At 38.2% G+C, this 27888-nt stretch overlaps 2 protein-coding genes across 2 annotated transcripts in view; one reads left to right on the forward strand and one right to left on the reverse strand.

Moving 5' to 3' along the window:
* Positions 1-1882: 1882 nt before the first annotated feature.
* LOC121387683 (coiled-coil domain-containing protein 103-like) lies at positions 1883-13859 on the reverse strand. The gene is given in 5 exon segments (XM_041518872.1): positions 1883-2147; positions 2149-2292; positions 7562-7697; positions 10936-11090; positions 13732-13859. Coding segments are annotated over 4 exon segments (684 nt in total). The 5' UTR covers positions 13732-13859; the 3' UTR covers positions 1883-1898.
* Positions 13860-19449: 5590 nt separating this feature from the next.
* The window catches only part of LOC121387629 (bestrophin-4-like), a 50087-nt gene continuing 41648 nt past the window's right edge, over positions 19450-27888 (forward strand). Inside the window, exon 1 of the mRNA XM_041518799.1 lies at positions 19450-19574. The gene's annotated coding sequence lies outside the window, so the exon portion shown is untranslated. The remainder of the gene's footprint in view (positions 19575-27888) is intronic.

The raw sequence follows: 27888 nt of genomic DNA on the forward strand, positions 1-27888 counted from the left end.
AACCAGTCATTTCGTTGTCGGATACATTTCCTATCGTTCACACTAGTTCTTAAGGAGAATGTCTCGAGTTTGCGGTTATTTTAAAGATGTTTCCCACAAAAAGTAACAAAGCCTTATTAGTAATTGAAGTTGTGTATTAAATACATTTTCTTGTTTATAGTAGTGTCGGAATATTCAATGTGTTTCTTGTCCTAATTTTATAGTAAACTTTATTTTATTTTCGAATATATATTTTTAATACGTGTGAAATTATTGGGTTGTAAAATCCAGTTTTAATCGGACTAGAAACATTAAGAGTGACCAGAAACACATTGAAAGACACTTGATATTGTAAACATGCAGGTATATTTCATATCGGGAGTTCATTTGTTAATGGGGCTCTGTTTGTAAACATTTTTACAAAGGTAGACAGACTCATTCTTAATGAAAGATGTACCATGGGTGAAAATTATTTCACATCATAGATAAAACATTTACACAAGTAAGGGCTGTTTTTTTATGTGCGTGTTTTTTGTAATTAATAACATCATTTCCATATATGTGATGTGGTTCGTGGTAATCACATCTGTAATGTGAGAGAGAGAAAAGTGCACACGAAGAACAGCCCTAGACTAAGCCTTTCTCACTATGGGAAGTACTTTGTACTTGGCCAATGTTGTTGTTAATACATTTATCATACAAGTGTGAAAACACCAAGCATTTCTTGTGGGATTTCCTTAGCAGTGGATGTTATTTTGGCCTTACACTGAAGCATTTTTCATTTGTATTTGTGTTCATCACTCTGTCTTACAGTTGTCCATCTGTAACGATGCTGTGTAAATAGCTGTATCAGGACACCTGGAATCCGAGGACTACAGCAAATAATAACATGTTATGTAGTAAATTTTCAGATCTCTCTGCAGTTTGGTTATTTCTTTTCAACCTGATCGGACCTCAAAGTAATCATATTGGAGGAAGTCGGTCATCAGAGGAAACCCGCTACATTTTCTTAAAGGTACATACCCTAGTTTCAAGCCGTGAAAATTAACACTAAGTTCAGTTACTCTACAAACCTGTAACACATTTGGATGAAGTTACAATTAAGTGAAACACGAGTCTGTGACTTTGAAATGGTGAAATACCCTCTAAAAATAGACTCCATAGCTGTTACTTATCAGACGCATGTGCGTTTTTAAAAATATCACAAGGGCATTTTGTGAAATTAAAAACACTAGGATGACCAAAAACGGAAATGGATAATCTAAACACTAAAATCTAAGTAAAGTACGATTTCAGTTATCAAAAACGGCTCTAATAGTAAAAAATATGCCTTAGTGTTATGTCCCTTTAATGCAGCAAGGGATCTTTTATATTGTGCACTTTCCCAGGATACCTAAATATAGTCGTGAGAAAAAGATGTTTTATTTAACGATGCATTCAACACATTTAATTTATGGTTATATGGCATCAGACATGATTAAGGACCACACAGATATTGAGAGAGGAAACCTGCTGTGACCACTTCATGAGCTACTCTTTCGATTAGCAGCAAGGGATCTTTTATATGCACCATCCCAAAGACAGGATAGTACATACTACGGCCTTTGTTACAGCAGTTGTGGAGCACTGGCTGGAAGGAGAAATGGGCCTACTGACGGGGATCACGCTAATGGTATTGGAAACCCGTATACGTGGAAATATTTTGTTCAGTTTTGTATCATGATTTGCTGTGTACCTTTCAGGGATCATCACAATTATAAAATTTTAAATACTAGTTCCTAATAAATTTTCTAATTAATTTACACTATCGCTAAATTCAAATTTTCAAAAATTAAATCTCAATCCACATTTGCATTATTCATTGGTAAAAACCAATTGGAAAAAAAAACCCCAACATCACAAATATTAAAATATTTTTTTTATTCTTTAACTTCATAAATAACCTTCAACTTTTCAATCTTGTCCAAAATGTCGACAGAATCTGCATTGTCAGCTTTTAATTTTGCAAGCAGTTTCCGACACTCATCTTTTTCTGTTTTACTCAAAAACTGCACGGTCAATGAAAATCTGTTGGTTGTGCTCAATTGCTCGAGTATTTCGACGACCTGCGATGAATCACTTTCTGTACCGTTCAACAGCACCAACAGGAAATCACCAAGTAATCCAAAAACCGATTTCTCCTCTGAAAATGTCCACTAGTCTCGTCGCTCCGATGGCGAGAAGAAAGTCGTATCTCTCGGTGACGGTCTTGTGTACGTGACGCCATTCTCGAATGAACACTAGTGATGTCTCCGGAATCCTCAGTTCTTTGCTCTGTTAAAATAAAATGGTTAAAAATATGGTCATAATTGAAAACGAGAACTGGCTTGTGGACTTTGGGAATGAATGTTTGTTTAAATTCACCTCAATATATACACAAAGAAAAAAGTTAAGCACCCCCACGAAATTTCTGACTGACGAATGAATTTTTTTTGGCATGCAATTACTGACGTAATGAAGTCATGGCAATGTATGTGAAAGGCAAGAACAACATTCTGACAATAGGAAAACACAATTGTCAGCTGTGGTGAATTTTTAATCACAATATGGTCGCAACCTCACCAGTCGTGTTTTCACCCCAAAACATACCCGTTATAAGTATGGATCTACAGAGAGTCCATACGACATTTGCAGGTTGTCAATTCTGGGTAAAAAGTTACGTTCGGTTACCTAGACGACACTGACAGTACAAACGTTCAGTACTTTGTGTACCCTCCACGTGCTCTGATGACCGCCTCAAGCCTGCTCCTCACCCTCCCAGTCAAGTGTCGGATCTTTTGATGAGGCAGCAACAGCCACTCGCGATGCAAAGCAGCTTCCAATTCTCTCAGATTCTGTACAGGGGGGTCCAGTTTCTGTATTCGACTGCCAAAAATGTCCCAAATGTGCTCCAGGGGATTCAGATCGGGGCTCATGGCGGGCCAAGGCAAAGTCGTCGCAGCATTCTTCTGGAGATGTGCCGTCACAGCCCGGGAACTATGAGGCCTGGCGTTGTCATCCATGTACTGAGGCCTTGTAACGAGTGGGTGGTTGTCGAAATGTGGCACGACAACTGGTTCTAGAACCTGACAGATGTACTGGTCACCTGTCAAATTGCCCTGAATGGTGACCAGGTCCAGCTTGCAGTCATGGGAGATGCACTCCCAAATCATTACCGAGCCTCCTCCGTATGGGACGGTTGGATGTTCTTGGTTGCATAAGCCATATTTTTCCGCCTCCAAACCCTCATTCGCTCATCCGTGACGTGGAGCAGGAACCGGCTTTCGTCGGACCAATGAATCCTTCTCTGTGCCAAACATAAGCGTTTGTGTCGTTCTGACAGTAAGGGACGCTTGATGACTCGTTTGGACGCCAATCCCAACAGTTTGAGGCGGTTCCTCGCCGTTCTTGTAGAGAGCTGGCGATTGGGCAGCCACTCACATTTCAGCGCCGTGCTTGTTGCAAACGGTAGATGCCGTACCAGCCGCCCCAGTGCTATGTCTTCACGGTTTGATGTCACACGAGGTCTACCTGACCGTGGCAAATCCTTCACAGAGTTGGTTACGGCATGTTTCCTGACGAGTCTGCTAATTACTGTGTAGTGGTACCCCAGCTGACGGCTTTGAACGTCATTCCTGCGTTACGCATGCCGATTATTTGTGATCTTTGATCCACTGATATTCTCCTTCGATTCATCTTCACTGATAATGATTGAACAGTGCAAGACGGCCACATTAAATACCCAATTTAGGCACGCACCCATACTGCACTTTGGAAAAGTTATGGGTGGCATGTTGCATGTGCATGCGACGATGAGATGCGACACCATTGTCATGCTTGCACGATCTCATCCTTTCTATGGAACGCCATGCCTGTCAGAATCATCATTGCAATTTCAGTTGCAATGCATGCCAATATTATATAAGTAATCATATCTGGGGGTGCTTAACTTTTTTCTTTGTGTATATTTTAAATTATGGCTATTTGGTATCTAACAAACAACACCCACCACAACTAAAGCAGCCCATACACATCAGTTTTATTGACAAAAATATTGTTAATTATATTATAAAAATTTACAATATTATTGATCGTTAGTGTGTGATATTGAAGCAAGTTTTTGATTGACACAATATATTGACAGAATCAAACATCGGTAGATATTTATTGAAGGTTTCTAATAACTATTATGTCGTTGATGGCATTTTGTCAAATTATTGCACACTATTTCATTCTGAAGCCAGTCATCTAAGGATAAACATGTCCAGGCAGGAAAAAGAAGAGAGAAAAATTCTTCTTCTTTATAAATATAACATTAATAAAATTATCAATCCACTATCTGCTTTATTTCTTTTATTTTTATTAAAATATATATTAACTTTGAATTATGTTTTCTTGCTATATTTACTGGCATTTTTTTTTCAAAAGCATTTTCTCATATTTACCTATTGATGTCATCATTAATGCAAAACTAGACAAATTAGTATCTTTATGAATATAATGTTAATTATTTAATAATGATTTGCTATTGCATCCATATGAAGAAAATATCGATAATACGCCTGCTAATTTTTTTTCTTAAGCAGTTGAACATGGCCAAACTTTTTTCTCTGCACTAACCATTGTTTGGACCATGGTTTTCTTTTTTATGTTTTCGCTTATCAAAAGCAAAGACAATAGCTTAGAGCAATGACTAGAGGACAAATGACTTAAAATATTGTGTAAATAACTGCGTCGTTGGTGGCCAATAAATATTCATCAATAATATTGTATCAATATTATTGTCAATTAAATTGATCGTGTATGGCTGCTTAAGACTTTCAATATACATATACCAGTTGGTATGTCAAAGATTTAGAGTACTTTGCTAAACTTTTACTTGGTTGTACGATCAATAAAGTTTTTTCCGTGCCAACAACTGATACATAAAAAATACCTATCAATATCTATATCTCTGTCTATCTCTCTCCCCCCCCCCCCCCCCCATCTATCTCATCTGTCTCTCTCTCTGTCTCTGTCTCTGTCTCTCTCTCTCTCTCTGTCTGTCTGTCTCTGTCTGTCTGTCTCTCTCTGTGTCTCTGTCTCTCTCTCCCCCCCCCCCCCCCCCATAATCAATAGCTGTAGTTTAAAATGTGTGGAGGTTAAATAAACACTCATTTTTGTGACTGTCACTATTGTACAAAATGACCTGACCTTGACCACCACAAGTTGTATAGCTTACTTCTGTGAATGACTGATCAGTAACCACTGTGGGTTAACTATAGACATTTTCACAACAATGAACAAAACATGACAGATACATGTATTGCTATAGACTGTCCCCGAGCCATATTCTGTTCATATAATAAGAGAATATGACTGAGTGCACTCCATGGAACAGATTGTCAATTTTGTACAACCAAAACTGTTGGCAAGTAGTTGGTCTAAAATACACATAATTCTTCACAGACTTATATTCATCCTTTTCAAGTTTACTTGTACCATTAAAGGCAGTATGTAACCAGTGGTGCAGTGTTTGCCTGATGCACGATCGATTTAGGATTGATTCCTGTCTGGGGGCCCTTGGGCTATTTCTCGTAGCCCAGTGGTACAGCAGTTGCCTGATGCATGATTGATCTAGAATCGATTCCTATCGGTGGGCCCTTGGGCTATTTCTCGTTCCAGCCAGTGCTCCACAACTGGTGTAACAAAGGCCGTGGTATGTACTATCATGTCTGGGATGGTGCATATAAAAGATCCCTTACTGCTAATTGAAAAGAGTAGCCAAAGAAGTGGGTTTCCTCTCTCAATATCTGTATGGTTCTTGATATATATAACCATAAATAAAATGTGTTGAGTGTGTCATTAAATCAAAGATTTCTTTCTTTGTACCATTAAATTTACTAGCGCAAATGCTACAAGTAGCCTGATACCCCAATCTGGCTGACCACGTTTTGGATAGAGGTATTGGATTTCTTCTTGTAGTGTCTGTGCCAATTGGAAACATACTATTTTCCCTAATATAACCAAAATAAATCTCTCTGGATTCACACTGAAGAAATTGAATTTTGGCCACCATACTTAACGACCCTTCGATCAGTGGACATTTTTAAAAATGACCATTTTGTAACACTAAGTATAGCTTAAATAAAACCGAGCTAGAGGATACTCAAGCTACATTTACGGGTGATGCAAAAACAAATTTCATTAACTCGTAAAGTTTTTGCGATTTATGGGTGATCCAAAACAAATTTAGTTATCATGTTTTTGCTTAACATGTCACGATTGATAACGATGGTCTAAATTTGATGTGAGAGTGAAAAATGAATTACACACACTTTTTTAAAGTGTTTTGTTGAATGACACACTCAACTCGTATTAATTATGGTTAAATGGCATAAGGCATATGATTACGGAAAACAGATAATAAGAGGAAACCCGCTGTCGCCAGTTCATGGGCTACTCTTTTCAGTTAACAGCAAGGGATCTTATATATGCACTGTTCCACAGACAGGACAGTACATACCACGACCTTTGTTACACTAATTTGTGGAGCTCTGGTTAGAACGAGAAATAGCCCAATGGGTCCAGCGACAGGGAATCCATCTTAGACCAACCATGGATCGATAGGCGAGTGCTTTACTACTGGGCTATGTTACACCTTAGCTTGTGGTGGGGCAGGGTGTAGCTCAGCTAGACCTACTCGTGGTGGGGCAGGGTGTAGCTCAGCTAGACCTACTCGTGGTGGGGCAGGGTGTAGCTCAGCTAGACCTACTCGTGGTGTAGCTCAGCTAGCTACTCGGGGTAGCAGGATGTAGCTCAGCTAGACCTACTCGTGGTGGGGCAGGGTGTAGCTCAGCTAGACCTACTCGTGGTGGGGCAGGATGTAGCTCAGCTAGACCTACTCGTGGTGGGGCAGGATGTAGCTCAGCTAGACCTACTCGTGGTGGGGCAGAATGTAGCTCAGCTAGACCTACTTGTGGTGGGGCAGAATGTAGCTTAGCTCAATAGATTGCTTATACCTGAGGTGCCTGGGTTCACAGATCGAACCACCTTGGTGCACCCATTCTCTGAATTGTTTTTTCCCCCATCCCAACCAAAAGCTTATTTTGTTTAATGAGACCACTAGAGCACATTTATTTATTAATCATCGGCTATTGGATGTCAAACATATGGTAATTTTTGACATATAGTCTTAGAGAGAAAACCTGCTACATTTTTCCATCAGTAGCAAGGGATCTTTTATATGCACCACCCCACAGACAGGATAGCACATACCAGTCGTGGTACACTGACTGGAATGAGAAATAGCCCAGTGGGCCCACCGATGGGGATCAGTCCCAAACTGACTGTGCATCAAGGAAGTGCTTTACCACTGGGCTACGTCCCACCCCTCCCATCCCAACTAGTGCCCCATGACCTGTTTATAAAAGGCTGAGGTATGTGTTGTGCTGCTGTAGGTAAGATATAAAAGATCCCTTGAAGATTTTAGAATTTGTAATTTTAGAAACCCTGAATAGCATATGATTAATAAATCAATGTGCTCTAGTGGTGTCATTAAACAAAACTGAACTTTAAACTTTACCTGTGTGAGAGGTGTAGAGTTGGTGAGAGTGTCGGTTTTCCCCTGTGACGCGAGCATGTTCCACGGCTGTTTAAAGTGACTGTTAATTTTATCACCCTTGTCCAGAGGTTTCAGATGGGACGCTGCAACTATGTCTCTGAAATAATAGGTTAAAATGTAACATATTTTTAAAAAGTAATTCAATTGTTACACATTTTTTTCTGGGTGGGATATAAACCCTGTACCTACTGGCTTCAAGTCTGATGGCAAAACTACAACATCACCGAGTCTAGTGATGGCCGACTTTCTTTCATTCATTCATTTGTTAATTAATTCATTCATCAACCCACCCACCCATCCAGCCATCCACCCACTCAAAACCCATCCATTCACCCACCCACCAGTCCGTCTGTCCGTTCATTCATCTGCCTGTCCATCCATCCATCCATCTGTCCATCCATCCATCCATCTATCCATCCATATGTCCATTCTGATTCATCCATTCATTTGAATTTATTTTCATGCTTATATCCACTAAGGGTTCAAGCGCACTATCCTGGGCATACATATCAGCAATATGAGCTATTTTTTGAGGACAGGTGTTGTTTGTGTTTAATGGAAGAGAAGGCGATGTCGTGACCGTACTTCTCCCCATTAAGCCATTAAAACTCACTCTTTTCTTCTAGGACAGGTGTTAAGTTGTTTGTGTTTAATGGACGAGAAGGCTATGTCGTGACCGTACTTCACCCCATTAAGCCATTAAAACTCACTCTTTTCTTCTAGGACAGGTGTTAAGTTGTTTGTGTTTAATGGAAGAGAAGGCTATGTCGTGACCGTACTTCTCCCCATTAAGCCATTAAAACTCACTCTTTTCTTCTAGGACAGGTGTTAAGTTGTTTGTGTTTAATGGAAGAGAAGGCGATGTCGTGACCGTACTTCACCCCATTAAGCCATTAAAACTCACTCTTTTCTTCTAGGACAGGTGTTAAGTTGTTTGTGTTTAATGGAAGAGAAGGCGATGTCGTGACCGTACTTCTCCCCATTAAGCCATTAAAACTCACTCTTTTCTTCTAGGACAGGTGTTAAGTTGTTTGTGTTTAATGGAAGAGAAGGCGATGTCGTGACCGTACTTCACCCCATTAAGCCATTAAAACTCACTCTTTTCTTCTAGGACAGGTGTTAAGTTGTTTGTGTTTAATGGACGAGAAGGCGATGTCGTGACCGTACTTCACCCCATTAAGCCATTAAAACTCACTCTTTTCTTCTAGGACAGGTGTTACGTTGTTTGTGTTTAATGGAAGAGAAGGCTATGTCATTTCTTCTAGGACAGGTGTTAAGTTGTTTGTGTTTAATGGAAGAGAAGGCGATGTCGTGACCGTACTTCTCCCCATTAAGCCATTAAAACTCACTCTTTTCTTCTAGCGGGGCAGGATGTAGCCCAGTGGTAAAGCGTTTGCTTGATATGGGGTCGGTCTGGGATTGATCCCCGTCGGTGGGCCCATTGGGCTATTTCTCGCTCCAGCCAGTGCACCTCAACTGGTACATTGTATATCAAAGGCCATGGTATGTGAATCTACACCGAACAACAAAAAACCCCGCGAATATTAATTTCTTTTTTCTTTAATTTATGTAAATTTATTCAGTTTGAATCAATCCCATCAAGTTTTGTGCATGTTAAAATTATATAAAATTATCAGTCTCATGAACATTTGAGTCTCTTTACCAAACTAATTGTGTCACATTGGTGGGGTCCATTCGGTTATTTCTAGTTCCAGCCAGTGCACCATGACTGGTATATCAAAGGCCGTTGTATGTACTATCCTATCTGTGGGATAGTGCATACAAAAGATCCGTTGCTGCTAATTTAAAGAGTAGCCTATGAAGTGGCGACAGCAGGTTTGCTCTCTGTCAATGTCTGTGTGGTCCTTAACCATATGTCTGACGCCACATATCCCATAAATAAAATGTGTTGAGTGTGTCGTTAAATAAAACATTTCGTTCCTTCCTTCATGAATGTCATAATGCATTAACATAATACATGTGTATATTGTCACCTCAGAAATGCACCAAGAAACCTCAATAAAGGGGTAAATGTAAAAGTGTGTCTATTAAGCTAAGACTACAGTGATTCAGGTGTTTGTCATAATGGCAACGCCTTGATTTTTTATTTTATTTTAACAATGCACTCCAGTTTAGCATATTTTTATTTACGGTTATATGCCGTCCAACATGGTTCACAAGAGTACTGGTGAGGTACACGATACACCCATCAGGAGTTTGACTGAAAACCATAGATATTAATAAATATGTTACGGGTATGATTCAATTCTCATTACGTGAAATGTTTGCAATGGGATGGATGAACAGTTTATTTTGGACCAACTACTGATGATACTGTAACCATTGGAGAAAGTGCTGTCTGATTAATGAAGTTATTGTTCTTTATTAGAAAGGGAAATTTTGTCTAGCATTTTCTTCAAAGGCTAAATAAGATGTTCAGAATATAGATAAATTATTTGATTTATTTGTATCAGTGACCTAGTAATTGTATGTGACACACTACTATCCCAAGTTGTTCCTACACGTGAGGTTTGATGGTCCTTATGCATCTGTATGCAAGATATGGTCCGGACAAGAAAAAGTTAACAAATGGACAGATGGATGGACGGACAACATCATACCATAATACGACCCATCATAGACTGGCGTATAAAAATACCACACAGACAATAATATAAAAAACCCATGTTCGCCACTCCATGGGCTATTCTTTCTGATTAACATCAAGGGATCTTTTATATGCACCATCCCAAGCACAGGATAGCACATACCACAGCCTTTGATATAGCAGTTGTAGAGCTCTGGCTAGAACAAGCAATAACCCAATGGGGCCCAGTGGCAGGGATCGATCCTAGACCAACTGTTTTTTGATTGAAATGTGTTTCACCCACCAACGGATGGTGCATATAAAAAATCCCTTGCTGCTAATCAAAAAGAATAGCCCATGAAGTGGCGACAGCGGGTTTCCTCTCTCAATATCTGTGTGGTCCTTTACCATATGTCTGACGCCATATAACTGTAAATAAAATGTGTTCAGTGCGTTGTTAAATAAAACATTTCCTTCCTTCCACTTCATGTGTTTGGATTTTTTTTTTTACAATTATTTCAGTTTGGCTTGATGTAAATAAATAAAGAAACCAACTTGTAAAAACACTGGACAATAAACATGTATTAATAAAATAGCAGTACTAGCTCAGAGAGAGTTTGATATCCAATAGCCGGTATATTTTTCGTACTGCTATGTCATTATACATACATTCATTTATTTATTGTGAAGTTCAAGACCTGACCGACATCCCACCCATCAAATATTTAAATTAGTAAATAAAACTAACTTGAACTCTTCATATGTTGCCACTCTTTGATGTACAGCTCGGAATTTGGCGTCGTTCTCCCGATTGTACTGTTCATCAGCAATCACAGCTGCATTCAGTTCACGTTCCAATTTATCAAAGTCAAAGTCATTGTCATCATGAGACGGAGTCGACATCTAAAATACAAAAAAAACAAACAAAAACAACAACAAGGGACTGTAATATGTCAGTGTAAACAATCATAATCATTTATAAAATGTCACTTTTTATTGACACAATGTACAAGTATGAAGGTGTTTAAGAAAACAATACAGCTATATTTACAGTACATGTACCGACTGCAGATACATCTATACTTGTACACATGAAAAGTAGACAGCTACATGTGCTGAATGCAGTTAGGTGTGTAACTCAGGGTTTCTGCTAGAGGATAAAATAGGTATACCCAAATTGTTTTGCAGATTTTATTTTTTGAAGTTAACCTTTTGACAAAATTACTCATCATTACTGTATGATTTTCTTAACCCTAACCCTAAAATTAATTTTCTTTCTGGGGACCTCCACCCACCTAAATTGCCTTTCTAACAATACCAATTTTATGAAGATTGGCCCAGTAGTTCCTGAGATATGAGGGTTCAAAGGTTGGCGGCCACGCCCATTTTGGCCGAAAATCTCAAAATTTGAGGGGCCGTATCTCCCACACCACTGGTTCGATTGGCCTAAAATTTCAGATTTGGTGTTGTGGGATCATAAAAATCTGAGACGGTCGGGTTTAACCCATTGGGTGATATGACACAGAATGACCCCTTTCTGGCAGAAAAACCGAGTTGAATTGTAAATGTAAAAAGTACACAGCTATATGTGTTGAATGCAGTTAGGTGTGTAACTGTAAATGTACAAAAGTAGATAACTAAATGTGCTGAATGCAGTTAGGTGTGTAACTGTAAATGTAAAAAGTAGACAACTAAATGTGCTGAATGCAGTTAGGTGTGTAACTGTAAATGTAAAAAGTAGACAGCTACATGTGCTAAATGCAGTTAGATGTGTAACTGTAAATTTGTAAAACGTAGACAGCTATATGTGATGAATGCAGTTAGGTGTGTAAATGTAAATGTAAAAAGTAGACAGCTATATGTGCTGAATGCAGTTAGATGTGTAACTGTAAATGTAAACTGTAGACAGCTATATGTGCTGAATGCAGTTAGATGTGTAACTGTAAATGTAAACTGTCTATAACTGTAAGCATAAAAAGATGACAAGTATACAGATCTACTGAAGAAGTTGTGTATAATTATAAATATGAAAAACAACATGCTTAGATGCTACCACAGACATAAATATTTCCACCTGCACTCCGGTCAGGTCAGGTCATAGGTTTTAACATGCACATTCAGAACAAGCTGTTGTAGTGCACGCCTGTTATGGGTGCAGGTGTCGACCTCGGCCGGTTCCTCTGCCCAGAACTCCTGCACCCTTTCAACTGTCATTTTAAAAACAATCTAGGCCACCCTGTGAACTCATATCCTTTGACATGGTGCACCATTGTTTATTATAGTGTTGTGCCGTATCAATACACCATGCATGTGCAGTATATTAAGTGTTTTTAAATTTAATCAGAATCATTTCTTGTGGACTGACCTAGAAATAGTTGATTACCAATTAGGAAACAAGACAAGTGTTGATAGAACAACTGTTATCTGCACTGCTAATGTTTTCTATAATTTAACGTAAACAGATCAGTTGAAGGTGTACGCTAGTTCGAACAGACATAAAAAGTGTGGTTCTTTCTATGTCCGAAAATGATTACATTACCCTATACATGTATATGGCTTGTATTCAAAACTTGTGGCACCATGTTTCAACTGTTTATCAACCGAAATAGTGCAACAAATGGACACACAAACCCAAAATGTATACCTACCAGGGTTTCTGCCAGAGGGTAAAATGGGTATGACGCCATACCCAAAACAATTTTGCACCGATTTGTTTTTCTTCAAGTTAACCTTTTGGCAAAATTAATTACTCTTATCATTACTGTATGATTTTCTTAACCCTAACACTAAACTTAGCCCATTCTCTTTCTGAGGGAGGCCTCCAAACCCTGTTGACTGTGGCTGCATTCAATTCCATAGCACTATACCCAAAAATTTCGTTCTGGCAGAAACACTACCTACCATACTCAATAATCCCGACTGAAGTACTTGCGTTATTGTTAACAAAATAAATCTTCCAACAACAACCTTCAAAAACTTTCCCTGCCATTTTAAATTTGCTAAATAGAGGGAAGCAACTCGCCCTGCACATTAAGAGAAGTATGGACTTAATGTGCACCCTGCACTACATATACACTTAAAAACGAAACAAAATAACTTCTGTTTGAGTGATTTAAAACATATAATTAAATATTTATGAATAATGTTGTTATGTAAAAAATTCCACAACTCTCTCCCCGACCCCTACCTGGTAATGTAATTAACTCAGAGTTGCATTAAGCACAACCGACAATTCCTAATATAAACCTAAACTCAAATATATTTTTGTAAAATGTGTTGGGTGGGGGAGGGTGTGTGTGTGTGTGTGGTGCGGTGGGGGTGGATAGGGAAGTCTGACCTGCTGTTAGCACTTACTCTTTGAATGAATGTGATTGGGGTTTTTTTGTACTTTTTTTTTAAAATGTTCTATTAGGGGAATCGGACTCAGGAATGTACGGAAACAGATACAACGAACATACGATTTAGTAATAATAAGTTGATTACAAAATAATCGATCATTATTAAGCTACACGGTTAATAATATGTTATATTATAATAATGTTACCTTGTTACTAAATTCAGAATAGAAATATGTCGTTAAAAAGAAAACTAAACTTGAAACATTAAAAACTAACTCGACCTCAGAGCATTCCGGAAGCGTCCTTAGAGATATCCAAGGGAAGCTACTCTACAGAAAAAAAAACCCGATGTAATAAATCGAAAGCCGTTAAAAATTTATTTTGTTTAACGACACCACTAATGCACATTGATTAGTTAATTATCGGCTATTGGATATATATATATATATATATATATATATATATATATATATATATATATATATATATATATATATATATATATATATATAAATTATAAAAACATTAACTGTTGTAATGACTATATTTGAATGGCAAAGTAGGCTACCGTTAACTTTAATCAGTAAATTATAATTCAATCTGTATTTATCTTTGAGCTGTAAGCCCACCAGCAGTGCATTATAAAGGTGAACAGTATTAGGCCTAAATGATATGTGTATAATTGTACACAATAATAACGAAATTTATATTTGATTTATAATATAACAACCAAACATAATACAATCAGTCAATCAATTAATCAATCATTTATTTCTATATATGAATCACATAGAAATGTTTACATAATAGGAGACAAAATATGTATAAAGAACAATAATATTAAGTATAAAAGTATACTATCTGAAACAAATGAGGCCAATTTTTATGTATGGGCTGGTCTGGATGTTGTCGTTGTTCAAACATCATACAAAGTGTAAACAAACAAAAACAATTTTTCCTGTTCCCCGAAACAAATACAAAAATGTATTTGGCCTTTAATAAATGTTTTATCGACGTCATATCCTGGTAGAGAATGTTAACAAAGCAGACTTTCTTTAAAATTAGTGGCTATTTTTGGAAGCGGACATTTTGGTATTAGTGAAAAGTGGTAAAATTCCAAGTTAATAATTCATTATGTTATTATTTAAATTTTTGTGGCATATTTTATATCCTAATCGGTTCCTCAAAATAAAATGACATTTATCTTTTATTTTAACAGATGCAAATCTCGCGCAGCGCGTGAGCACGCTAAATATCATCATTTCCTGTTAGGGCACGAAATGACATGATGCACGAATATTGAGTACACTAAATGAGAATAAGTCTATACATTAATTAATTTTAGTCATATAAACATTTTAAGCATTGTTTATCCTTTCCATTTAAATATAATGTGTACGGCGACTTCGCCCAATAGGAAATGGGATTTACGGCTAACTCGTCACGGGCGAGATCGACGTTGGGCGAGATCGACGGGCTCCTATATATACATTATATAAAAACCCCAAGAAAAAACCCAAAACAACACATCCCAAAACTCCCCCCCCCCCCAAAAAAAAAAAAATACCCCAAACAAATCCCCCCCCCCCAAAAAAAAAATCCCCAACCCCAACAACAAACAAAATCAAACAAACAAAACCAAAACCAAACATACTCTTAAAACACGTGTAATCTTCAGAGAAAACCGGCTACAATTCCCCATTAGCAGCAAGGACACAACACATGCCACTGTCTTTTATATATAGGCCTACCAGCAGTTTGAAACTCTCATGATCAAAGTCAAAGCGATTTTTTTTTTATCCCACCCCAGCCAATGTCCGACGATTATAATATAATTCCAAATGTCGTGGTATGTGTTGTCCTGTTTGTAATAAAGTGCATATAAAAAAAAAAAACCTTACTGCTTATTCCGTAAGAGTAGCCTATGCGGCAGCAGAAGGTGTCCTCTCTCACTATCCAGGGCCGTACACTCTGGGGGCAGGGGGGTGGGGGTGGGTGCAGTTGCCCCCCCCCCCGAGAATCTCACTTTTTTTTTTTTTAACTCCAGAAAATAGCATACACATCTCAAGGTGTAATTGTATAGTGTTTCATTTGTTTATAAAAAGTAGTGCCCCCCCCCCCCCCGGATTTTGACCAAGGAAATTAGATAAGATCGGTGGTCTGACTCGGGATGGGGGGAGGGGGTTAGAGTTGAAAATGGGCAGAATTTTGAATATAGCAATTAGTAAAAAAGTTATTAGAATTTAAAAAAAGAAAGAAAAAAAAGTTTCAAGCCAAAAATAAAATGAATTGACTGCTCGGTCGAAAATTTATATAATTTGGAGCATTTTAGAAGGACAGTCCAAAAATAAATAAGAGAAAGAAGAGAGGATCGGACTATTTATATACTATTTTTAAAAAAGAAGTAATTTCGACATACAATTTTGAACGAAGGTCTAAAAGTTTAAAGTCCGATCTATATGGTCCGGGCCAGGGGGGAGGGTAAGTTGGAGGTGGGCGGAATTTGGAATACGAATTTAGTAGTTAGGTCAAAGACCGAAAACCAAAATGAGCTACAAAAATTTAAGTCCAAACAATAAAATTAGGGTGCTCGACCGAAAAGGTTTTAAGGTGATTTGAGCAATTTAGACGGGCTGCCAAAATAAACTGCGTCGGACTCTTTATAAAAAACACAAACATAAAATTTTGAATGCCGGCCACAAACTGTAACGCAAACGGAACCGCCGCTGGCGGTTGAGCCGCCAGGTTTGGTTCCCCCTGTGCCGCCCCTGGCGCACGTCTCATCTTCCCACGTCCTCTACTCTTCCTCTTTGGGGTATCGGCATCGCCGTACACCAAAGTCACGGTCGCCCGTGACCCGGTGTACGTGACGCAATACTCCTTCAAAACCCCGTAACTGGCTAAAAGACACCCCCCCCCCCCACACACACACACACACACCCCAGGTGGGGGGGGGGGGGCAGCTCGTGAGCGCAGACAGACACGTCTTTCCTCATACCTCCAGTAAATCGGGAGTGTGAGCACTGAAAATTTGCGGAAACCATTTATGGGTTACGCAAAAACAAATTCAGGTAACCTATTTCGTTTTTACGTAACCCTGTAAATGATATCATAAATTAAACGCGCGAGCAAAAAAATGGGTTACGCAAATCACACTTACGAGAGCGACGCGCGAGCGAAACTATCGCTCTCGTAATTTTCAGAGGCCTGTTAGATATATTGTTTTCCTTTCCTTGTACTTCGGCGGACCATTTGAGTTTTCCCGTCCCAAACAGTGTATATCAAAAGCCGTGGTATGTACTATCCTGTCTGTGGAAACGTGTTTATAAAAGATTCCTTGCTGCTAATGGAAATATGTAGCTTGTTTCCTCTGATGACTACATGTCAAAAGTTCCTAATATTTGACATCCAAAAGCCGATGATGATTAATAAATGAATGTGATCTAGTAGTGACGTTAAACAAAACAAGTTTTAACTTTTTTTCTTTCCTTGGTTGTATTTGTAACCTAATGAACTCACTGATTGGGATCAACGTCACCTGTGGCAGATCCTCTACAACAGGTGCGGATCTAGCCATTTTAGTGAGGGGGTGTTAATGAAACGTAGTTTGGTGGTATTGTGAAACGACTTAATTCTCACCTTGTGTAGAGAATAATACATGAGTGGCCGTTAGATACCATTTATCTCACGAGTTGTTATAAAATGTATCTAATGTTTATACGTTTTTAAACAACGAGTTATGAGATAAATGGTATCCAACGGACACGAATGGATTATTGTATTTCTTACGTATTCTCAAAAACAGGTTTTAAGCACATTTTAACATCTTTTTCGACTAAAAATTATTTACAGCCGTTGCACTTGTAGCTAACTTACGCGTCACAGACCCATGATCGTCATGGTTAGGCCATCGGTCTACAGGCTGGTAAGTACTGGGTTCGGATCCCAATCGAGGCATGGGATTTTTAATCCAGATACTGACCCCAAACCCTGAGTGAGTGCTCCGCAAAGCTCAATGGATAGGTGTAAACAATTTGCACCGACCAGTGATCCATAACTGGTTCAACAAAGGCCATGATTTGTGCTGTCCTGCCTGTGGGAAGCGCAAATAAAAGATCCCTTGCTGCCTGTCGTAAAAGAGTAGCCTATGTGGCGACAGCGGATTTCCCCTAAAAAAACAGTGTCAGAATGACCATATGTTTGACGTCCAATAGCCGATGATAAAATAAAAAAATCAATGTGCTCTAGTGGCGTCGTTAAATAAAACAAACTTTACTTTTTTACAGACCCATGATTGTCAAGTTAACTATACGTCACAATGTACTCGATTTCCATCGTGCAGTTTTCATTGGATGTATGGCCGTGGTGACCATGTGTTATCAAAAATAACGCATAGTGTTCTCACCAACGGGTGTGTAAGAAAATCAAACAAAAACAAATTAAAGCTAATATATTCTGTCGTGAGCTAGAGAGCAACGGGTTATAATCTTAAGCTAGATTTATACGTCACCGCAGCTAGTAGTTGACTCGCCCAGTCCTGCTTCTGTTTAAACCTAATCCTTATTTATCAGTCAATTCAGTGCGGTTTTAACACACTTCATATTCAATTTTAGTGCGTGTTCGTTCAACGCTTTTTACCTAATAAAGAATTAAATTTCAGTTGCGCATGAGGTCGGCAATCACAGTATGAGTTGACCTTTAGAAGCGATTATAACTGATATAAGCGTACATACAAACACGTAGTGATTCATTTGCAACCCTATATAACTGTTTGATAGTAAAACTAATATGAATAAATGTTGTTATCCAGATTCGGGAATTTTCGTTTAATTCGGGCAAAAATCAGCCTGTCCCCCCCTACAAAAATGGGAGCCCGTACGCCTGTGATAACTTACCGAATAGTCCGTTCAGCTATTTAACGGCAAATTTGGCCAACTAACGCTACACTTCCAGAACACATGGATTTATTAACCATAGGCTACTGGCTGGCAAGAATGAGGTAATTCTGACACGTAGTCTTAGAAAGGGGGAAAAAAACGGCAACATTTTTCATTTAGTAGCAAGAGATCTTTTATATGCACTTTCCCACAGATAGACCAGCACATACCATGGCTTTGACATACCAGTCATGGAGCACTTGTTGGGTCCGCCGAGGTGGTTTGATAATTACGATCCAGGCATCCCAGGGTGAGCCAAATCCTGCAACCCCCCCCCCCCCATCTTGTACAAGTTTGAAGTTTTTGTTTTGTTTAACGACACCACTAGAGCACATTGATTTTTAATCATCAGCTATTGGATGTGAAACATACCCCTCCATATTGTACAAAGGAAAAAATAATATTCAGGGCCGTAGCTAGCGGAGGGGTGGGGGCAGAAAAAAATCCGGAAAAAATTACAGAAACTTAAAGAAAATTCTCTTCTTAACCGTTTAATTTGATCGTCTGAGTTAGGGCTGGTTCCAGGAATGTTTTGTTTTGTTTTGTTTGTTTGTTTGTTTGTTTGTTTGTTATGGGGGGGGGGAGACTAAGGGGAAAAGTGCAAAGAACCAACTTGTGGCACTGGAGTATATGGGGGGGGGGGGGTCTCCCCCAGAGGCGGATCTAGGGGTGCCCTAAATTTTGCGAGTTACAATTTTATTATATATTAATGAAGGGGGCGACCCCCCCTCCAAACCTCCCCCAAAGTTCCCTTGGCATTCCGCCTGTCATTTTCTGGATTCGCCCCCGGATCCGTCTCTGTGAATAAGGTTCTGGGGGAAATGGATGTCTTAAGTCCTGAAATGTACTATATATTTCAAAGTGGAGGCTCAGATCCACTGACCTCCCCTAGATCTGCCACTGTTTAACGGACAACGCATACATTAGTACGACAAGTCTAATGTCGCAATCCATAATTCGTTTTTAGCGCGAACAGCCGACATGTCGTCTGGCTTGACATATTAACCGTAACGTGGTCTTGGGCAATTTATCATGACGTCGCGGAGTGTCTCAAAAAGGAAATCTTTATTACCGGATTTTATTCCAAACAAAAAGGACGAGCTCTTACCTCGGTAAGTACACAGTCTAACGATCATCATAGCTAAGGTTCAAGTACGCTGTCATGGGCAGTGGTGTAGTACATGAATATTTGTATTTCAAGTTTCCCACTACCTTCTCAAAATCCCGTCATCAACTCTTCAACACTTTTGTTCATATTTGAGGTTCACCTTGCTATCAAAGATGGTGATGTAGTGGGTGTGTTTGGCATCCTGATACTTTGACGTCTGATGGTGTCCACAGTATTATAATATTATGTTATTTTGAAAATGTTTAAAAAAATTGTTATTATTATTATTATTATTTATTTATTTAAAAAAAACCCCAAACAGCTAAATATCTCTCTAAAACATAGGAATAATCTAATTGCAAAACTGACGTTGGTTTATCAGGGGGCGGGATTTAGCTCAGACGGTGTTTGTGTCGCAGGATCGAACAACCTCAGTGGATCCATTCAACTGATTTGGGGGTTTTCTCGTTCCAGCCAGTGCACCACACCTGGTCAAATGCCGTGGTATGTGCTTTCCTATCTGTTCGAAAGTGCATATAAAAGATCCCTTGTTGCATTTGGAAAAATGTAGCGGGTTTCCTCTGATGACTACTAGTGTATCAAAGGTCGTAGTATGTGCTATCCTGTCTGTGAGATGGTGCATATAAAAAAATTCGTTGCTATTAATGGAAAAGTGTCGCGGGTTTCCTCTCAGACTATGTCAAAATTACCAAATGTTTGACATCCAACAGCCGATGTTTAATTAATCAATGTGCTCCAGTGGTGTCGTTAAACAAAACAACCTTTATTTTGGTTTATCAGTTAACTGATGCTAACCCCCTCCCCCGTACATACCCTGAAAGTTGTGACAACTGAAACGTTTGAAAATTACTGAAAACTGTTATTGCATTCATTGTGAAGAGTAAAGTAAAGTTTGTTTTATTTAACGACGCCACTGTGCTCTAGTGGCGTCGTTAAATAAAACAAACTTTACTTTACTCTTCACAATGAATGTATCACCCCCAGAATTAATGCGTAACAGATCTATAAGTATCATCATAATATCATGGTCTGAAATAGGCGATGTTAGGTAGAGACAATAGGGCCTATGTACTCATTCATTTCAACTTATTTTCCAATTAAGGTTCAAACACGCTGTCCTAGGCACACACTTCAGCTATCTGGGCTGTCTGTCCAGGACAGTGAGTTAGTTGTTAGTTGGTTAGTGGTTAGTGAGAGAGAAGAGGGAGTAGTGGCCTTACACCTACCCATTGAGCCCTTAAGAACTCGCTCTGGGTTGGAGCCGGTACCGGGCTGCGAACCCTGTACCTACCAGCCTGTAGTCCGATGGCCTAACCACTGCGCCACCGAGTACTCAAATGTTTTGGCCACTGAACCAACAATGGCAACAAACATTACTAACAAGTCTTTGACTGTATGACTCGGCTGTGACCACAAGCCATGGAAATCACGCAAATTAATTTTATCCCCATTAGCGCCCCAAAACCAGACAAGTCTGTCAGCCTCAACGATGAGCATTTCAAGCACGTATGACCATAACAGACGTGCTTCAACATTCACATATCCATCGATTGACTGTGCAATTCAGTTGATAACTGATGCTTACCAATGAGTATGCTTCTACCATGTTGATTTTGAGGGATCATATCTCCAAAATTAAGTTTGTTTTGTATAATGACACCACTAGAGCACATTGATTTATTAATCATCGGCTATTGGATGTCAAACATTTGGTAATTTTGACATAGTCTGAGAGGAAACCCGTGACATTTTTTCCATTAATAGCAAGGGACTTTTTATATGCACCATTTCACACAGGATAGCACATACCACGACCTTTGATACACTAGCCGTGGAGCACTGGCCGGAATGAGAAATAGCCAATGAGCCCACCGACGGGGATCGATCCCAGACCGACCGCGCATTAAGCAAGCGCTTTACCACTGGGTTACGTCCCGCCCAGTCTCCAGAATGAAGCACAGACTATCGGGATGTCAGGAGATCTATCAGCCTGCATGGCGGATGCTTCATTGAGATGGATTTGAAGTATCTTAAAGGTTCTCATTATGCTACATTACATTTTGATATAGCCATACCTGTCTTTGATCTGTTGACTGAGTCACACAAATTGCATGTGCACCCAAGTGACCCCCAGCATTCCAGCAGCTGTACCAGAAGCTAGTAGATTGAGGTGCAACTATTGTCTTTACAGCACATGAGCCAATCTAATTAAAATTAGCTCCACTTTTACATGTGGATCTAACAGCAGCCCGTTGGAGCTCATGTCCAGTTGACCTTTCATTCGACCAATCAAAACCTTACTTGCAAAATCATGCCAGTGATTTGAAAAGAATTTGAAAACATTCGGGATTATGCCGAGGGTATACGAAATGATTCGGGTGAATTATGAAGTATGCCGGAAACTAATTACAATATAAAATTTTATATAAAATTTGTTTCAAGACGAAAAAAAACCCGTGGTGGTATAGCCATAAAATCTGTTTATACTAGTATACAATCCAAAGTTTATTACTGCACTTTTCCCCCTTTTTTTCAATGTTGAAATAGACCAACAAGTTCGCCTATTACATAAATAGTCTCGCCCGATATTTTTAGAATTTGTGTGCTTCCGAATAACGCTATAAAAGGCGAAGTGTAATTGGTCGATATTTAAATTGTTATTTATAGATGAAATGTCACCTGGACATGGCAATCCATGCAAGGGAGAGACTAAATCGTAGACATTGAGAGTCGTCAGCTAGTGAGAGTCTACTGAATATTCATGAGCAAACGGTTGATCGACATCGAGATTTTATGACATCGAGTAATGTCCTGGTGTATATAAAAAAATTATTCCAACTGTAGATATTAATATAACAAATATTTAATAATATACAGTGTGGTTAATAAATTGTGTAATTGAATATTACGTAGCGTATATCAATGTCGTTGTTTGTTGTTTTCCTACTCTTCTTCTGTGGGATAATTCCGCCGATATTTTGATGAATTTTACACCAGTTGTTACGGTTATCAAAACGTCAAAATTGTAATGCACGTCTGTACAATTTAATTTCATAAACAAATAAACAAACAACAACAACAAAAATCATCCAACAAGTACGGAATATATAATTTAAAATAATTACTGTATAAATGAGTACAGCTCAAACCGATTAGAAAAATGTTGTCCACTACTTTTAATTATAATTATTTGTAATAACAATTGTCCTAAATAAAAATAATAACAACAACAACACAACCGTAGTTACGGTAGTTTTTTGGAAAATTATAAATTTATGATTTCAGTAGGTTGGATTATAAATACATTATCTCACTACCAAGTAGGCCTATTACATGAAGTCATCCACTGATGTAGTTAACAAATTACACATTTCTTGGCTTATGTCTATTTCCTAAAAGTAAAAATCTACTTTTGTAGGCACAAAATTAATCAATTATCTAAGTGATCAGAGTAGATTTCTATTTCTTTATTTTTTAAAGTATGATTTTTATTAAATAGATTTGAATAAAGTACCACTGAAGGTTCATTTACCTTTAATATACATATACATATACATATACATACATACATACATACATACATACATACACACACACATACATACATACATACATACACATACATACACACATACATACATACATACGTACGTGTGTGTGTGTGTGTGTGTGTGTCTCTGTGTGTGAATGTGAGTGTGTGTGTGTAACCTGCCTCGGTGGCGCAGTGGTTAAAGGAATACTAAAGCAAGGCTTTTGGACTGGTGTGCATATTCAACGATACAGAATGCACATTATTGCTTAATATCAACAAGTATAATCGTATAGTTAATTAATAAAACGGTTAAATGTGACGGCTATTATATATAACGGGCGCAGCCATTTTGTACCCTCCCAGTGAATACGCCCTCTGGCGAGCTGGTAGTTACGTAATACCAAACGTGTCACGTCAGGAATAGACCTCTTTCACATTCCCATTGCGCATGTGCGCACAAAGTACCGTCCCTTGCCGAATTGGACGGTATCGAGGCTATATACAAATTGGGGGGCATGATCGACAGTTGTCATGAGTGTCGTGAGTAGCTTCGTAGGAGCTGTGAATCTCTAGCGACCAACGTACATATTTCGTATAAGATATTAAAATGGCTGCGTAAAACGGTCTACTAAAGTTTACATCGGAATAGTTTAAGACCAAAAACAGTGAAATATTAACTTAGACGAAGTCTTTGGAGCTGCCTGTCAAGAGTATTTTAACAACGCAAAATTAAAAGATTCATACAATAAAATTAACTTTAGTGGAATGTGTTTTTTTACTTTTAACAATTAGAATTATAATTAAATACTCACGCGGATTTCCAGTGATGTTTAATTCTCCACATGTATCAGTAATAAAATATGCCTCCCCTTCCCCCTAAAAAACCCAACAAAACCCCTAACTTACACAGACCTTTATCACAGCTCTATTTTCCTCTTATCGTTTCATTAAAAAAAGACAGTCGTACAACTACTAATCAATCTTACATGTCTATCCACAAATTATTTATTTATGTATTTATTTATTTACTTATTTATTTATCTTATTTTATTTATTCTTTTATTTTATTTTATTTTATTTTCACCATCATTTTTATCAGATACATACAACTTCACTTGAAATAATATCTGATATTTACTAAGTTTTAAAACATAGTTATTATAAAAGATAAAAGATAAAAACTTTATTGCATATAAACATTCCACATACGGAACTGGATGCAAAACATATGCATAAACAAGAAACAAACAAAATGACTAAATAAGGACTAATTATGGGCAATACGTGTATAATCGTGAACAAATTTGCATATCGCACCAGCATAGGCTGGATTTTGGTTTTGCATAATATATATAATTTTTTCTTGCATACTCATACTTGTAAATAGGTAATTATGGAAAGTTAGATGTGCATATAATTTGACACGTTGACTATTATATTTCTTACATATTGTGATATGATGGTATTCATCTTCAATTACATTGCAGTGGTCACAGAAACGTTCTTCCACTGGAGTGAAGGGTTTTATATGGCGCCCAGTCTCATTTTCAATTTGTGGTCACTGAGACGTAATTTAGTAAAAGCTTTACGGTGTTCTGGATGTATACAGTGTAATAAATATGGCTCTAGTTGAATATTGTGTTTATATAATTTGTACGTTCACATCTTATTACTGGATCCATCTCTTTTGGCTGGAGCTATAAGGTTTTCTTTTAAAATATTGTGATACTTAGTTTTAATTATATTTATAAGATGAATGGGATAATTGACAGTGCTTCGTTTTTGATTCAACTCACCAATGTAATAATATAATTTGTGAAGCCAACCAATATTTTTCTTTTCAAGGCTTGTGCATTCAAAGAAAGCATGTTGTAAAATAATGTTGTCCGTAGTTTGCATATGGGAATAAAAATGTAACATTCTTTTTACCACAGACAACAGGAGTGGGTACAAAGCTCAGCTCTAGAGGCCCAATTATATATGAGCCGTCACAGGCGAAAACCTACAACTTAGCATGACGTCAGAAACCGAGTAAACGCGGCTCAAAGTTTGACATCACATGTAAACGCGGAAATAAAAGTTGACATGCTGTTTGCGTTGTTTGTTTTGAAGAATTTAGAAGATGACATCTTCTTCTGTACATGAAGATCAGTTTGAAGTAAAAATATATCAGTATGTACAATAGTGTTTGGTTACTATTTTGTATTTTGTACCTGAGAACATTGGTCGAGATCGTTAGCGATACCATCAGCTCTTTGATACACATTTACAAGCATAGGGCGAAGTCCTATATATTGATATGGTATGCAGGTATCACACGTTTTTATAACGTACATGATTATACATAATATAAAGTGCAGCAACTTTTCCGGTGTGGTAGACCCATGCAACCCGATACGATCCTAATTTGATGTTTGGTCTAACTTATGAATAGTGTATATAACTTCAGGCCCGTAGCCAGCATGATTAGCGGGGAGAGGGTGGGGGGGGGGGGGGGGAATCGAAATTTCATGTAAACGGAACTCATCAAACGCGAGCGCCGAAGGCGCAGAGCCGTAGGCGGAGGGGGGGGGGGGGGGAGAGAGGGGTTTCCCCTTGCCAAAAAATGAGATGACGCCGGTTACACTCGAGAATAATACACACGGGGCGTAGCGTGATATGGACCGGGGGGGGGGGGGGGGGGGTGTTTGAATATGAACCTATTGTTTTTGCACCACCAGAAAATACATATGCATAACTAAACACTGTGGGTTTTTTGTTTCACAACACCACTAGAGCACATTGATTTATTGGATATCAAATATTTGGTAATTCTGACATATAGTCTTAGAGAGGAAACCCACTATATTGTTTTCATTAGTAGCAGACCTGTAATCTTTTATATGCACCATAGCATGGCTTTTGATATACATATACCAGTTGTGGTGCACTGGCTGTAATAAGAAATAGCACAATAGTCCAATTAAAATAGATCGATCCTAGACCGACCATGCTTTACCAGTGGGCTACGTCCGGCCCCTCCATTTTATGTAGACACTGAAAATTAAATATGAATATGAATTATTCATCAACTATCTAACTGATCAGGGTAAATTTCCATTTATTACATATGTGCATTTACATTTCCATTAAAATTATATCATTATTTTTTAAGTAGATGTGAATAATCTTACTGTATGTTTACTACCAATGTCAGTGGTAGTTTTCAGAAAAACAGACACGTAACATTTCAAAAGGGTGGATTTTATGGTACTTCACTACCGAGGGTACATGGATATCATCCATCGAGGGTACTTTTCCTTTAATATGGTATACTGCATTGCATATATGTTGGCTAATGTATATTTCAGCTAAGTAAACACCTTCTAATGTAGACATAACAATTCAATATGGACATGATAGCTTAATCCATTATCTAACTGATATTCTTTTCATATGTAAAATTTAATTTTTAATTTAAAAAAAAAAAAATAGACATGAATAACCTTACTGCATATTTACTATCCATGTCAGGAGTAGTTTTCAGAAAAGGAGATCCTTAACAGTTCAAAAGGGTAGATTTTACAGTATGGTACCTAACTACTGAGGGTACATGGATATCTACCACCGAGGGTAGTTTCCCTTTAATATGTTATATTACATTACACATATGTTGGCTAATGTATATTTCAGCTACGTAAACACCTTCTAATGTAGACATGACAATTCAATATGAATGTGATGGCTTAATCTATTATTTAACTGATCAGGGTAGATTTTCTTTCCATGTGTGAAAGTTTTTTATTTTTTATTTTTTATTTTTTATTTTTTTAATAACAAGATGTCAATAATCTTACTGCTTATTTACTATCCATGTCAGGAGTGGTTTTCAGAAAAGGAAACTCTTAAAATTTCAAGTGTGGATTTTACCATACTTAACTACCGAGGGTACATGGATATCATCCACCGAGGGTAGTTTTCCTTTAATATGGGCTACTCTTTTCGATTGGCAGCAAGGGATCTTTTATATGCACCATCCCATAGACAGGATAGCACATACCACGGTCTTTGATGTACCAGTCGTGGTGCACTGGCTGGAGCGAGAAATAGCTCAATGGGCCACTGATGGGGATCGATCCCAAACTGACCGCACATCAAGCGAGCGCAAGTGCAAGTGGTTTACACCTACCCATTGAGCTTTGCACAGCACTCACTCCGGGTCTGTATCTGGATTAAAAATCCCATGCCTTGACTGGGATCCGAACCCAGTACCTACCAGCCTGTAGACCGATGGCCTAACCACGATGCCACCGAGGCCTGTCACATTGCAAATTAACAAAATTACATCATACATACTACACCATGCACAGCACTACCAGATATCTTACATTCTATTAGAGTTTTAAATTGGCCAAGAAAAGGTCACTGTAAAATAATGTTACAATGCATTTTACATCTGTCAATCCATTCAACTAATTGGGTTCTTTCTCGTTTCAACCAGTGCACCACAGCTGGTCAAAGTCCATGGTATGTGCTTTTTTGTCTGTGGGAAAGTGCATATAAAAGATCTCTTGCTGCATTAAGAAATATGTAGCGGGTTTCCTCTGATGACTACGAGTCAGAATTACCAAATGTTTGATATCCAGTAGCCTATGATTGATTAATCAATGTGCTCTAGTGGTGTCATTAAACAAAACAAACTTCTTCTTTACATCTGTCAAATTATTTTATTACTATTAATTGATTATCTTAAACCCACAGGTTTTTTTTAATGACTGTGTTAATC

The sequence above is a fragment of the Gigantopelta aegis genome, chromosome 13 (genome assembly GCF_016097555.1).
Source record: "Gigantopelta aegis isolate Gae_Host chromosome 13, Gae_host_genome, whole genome shotgun sequence".
Taxonomy (NCBI): Eukaryota; Metazoa; Mollusca; class Gastropoda; order Neomphalida; family Peltospiridae; genus Gigantopelta; species Gigantopelta aegis.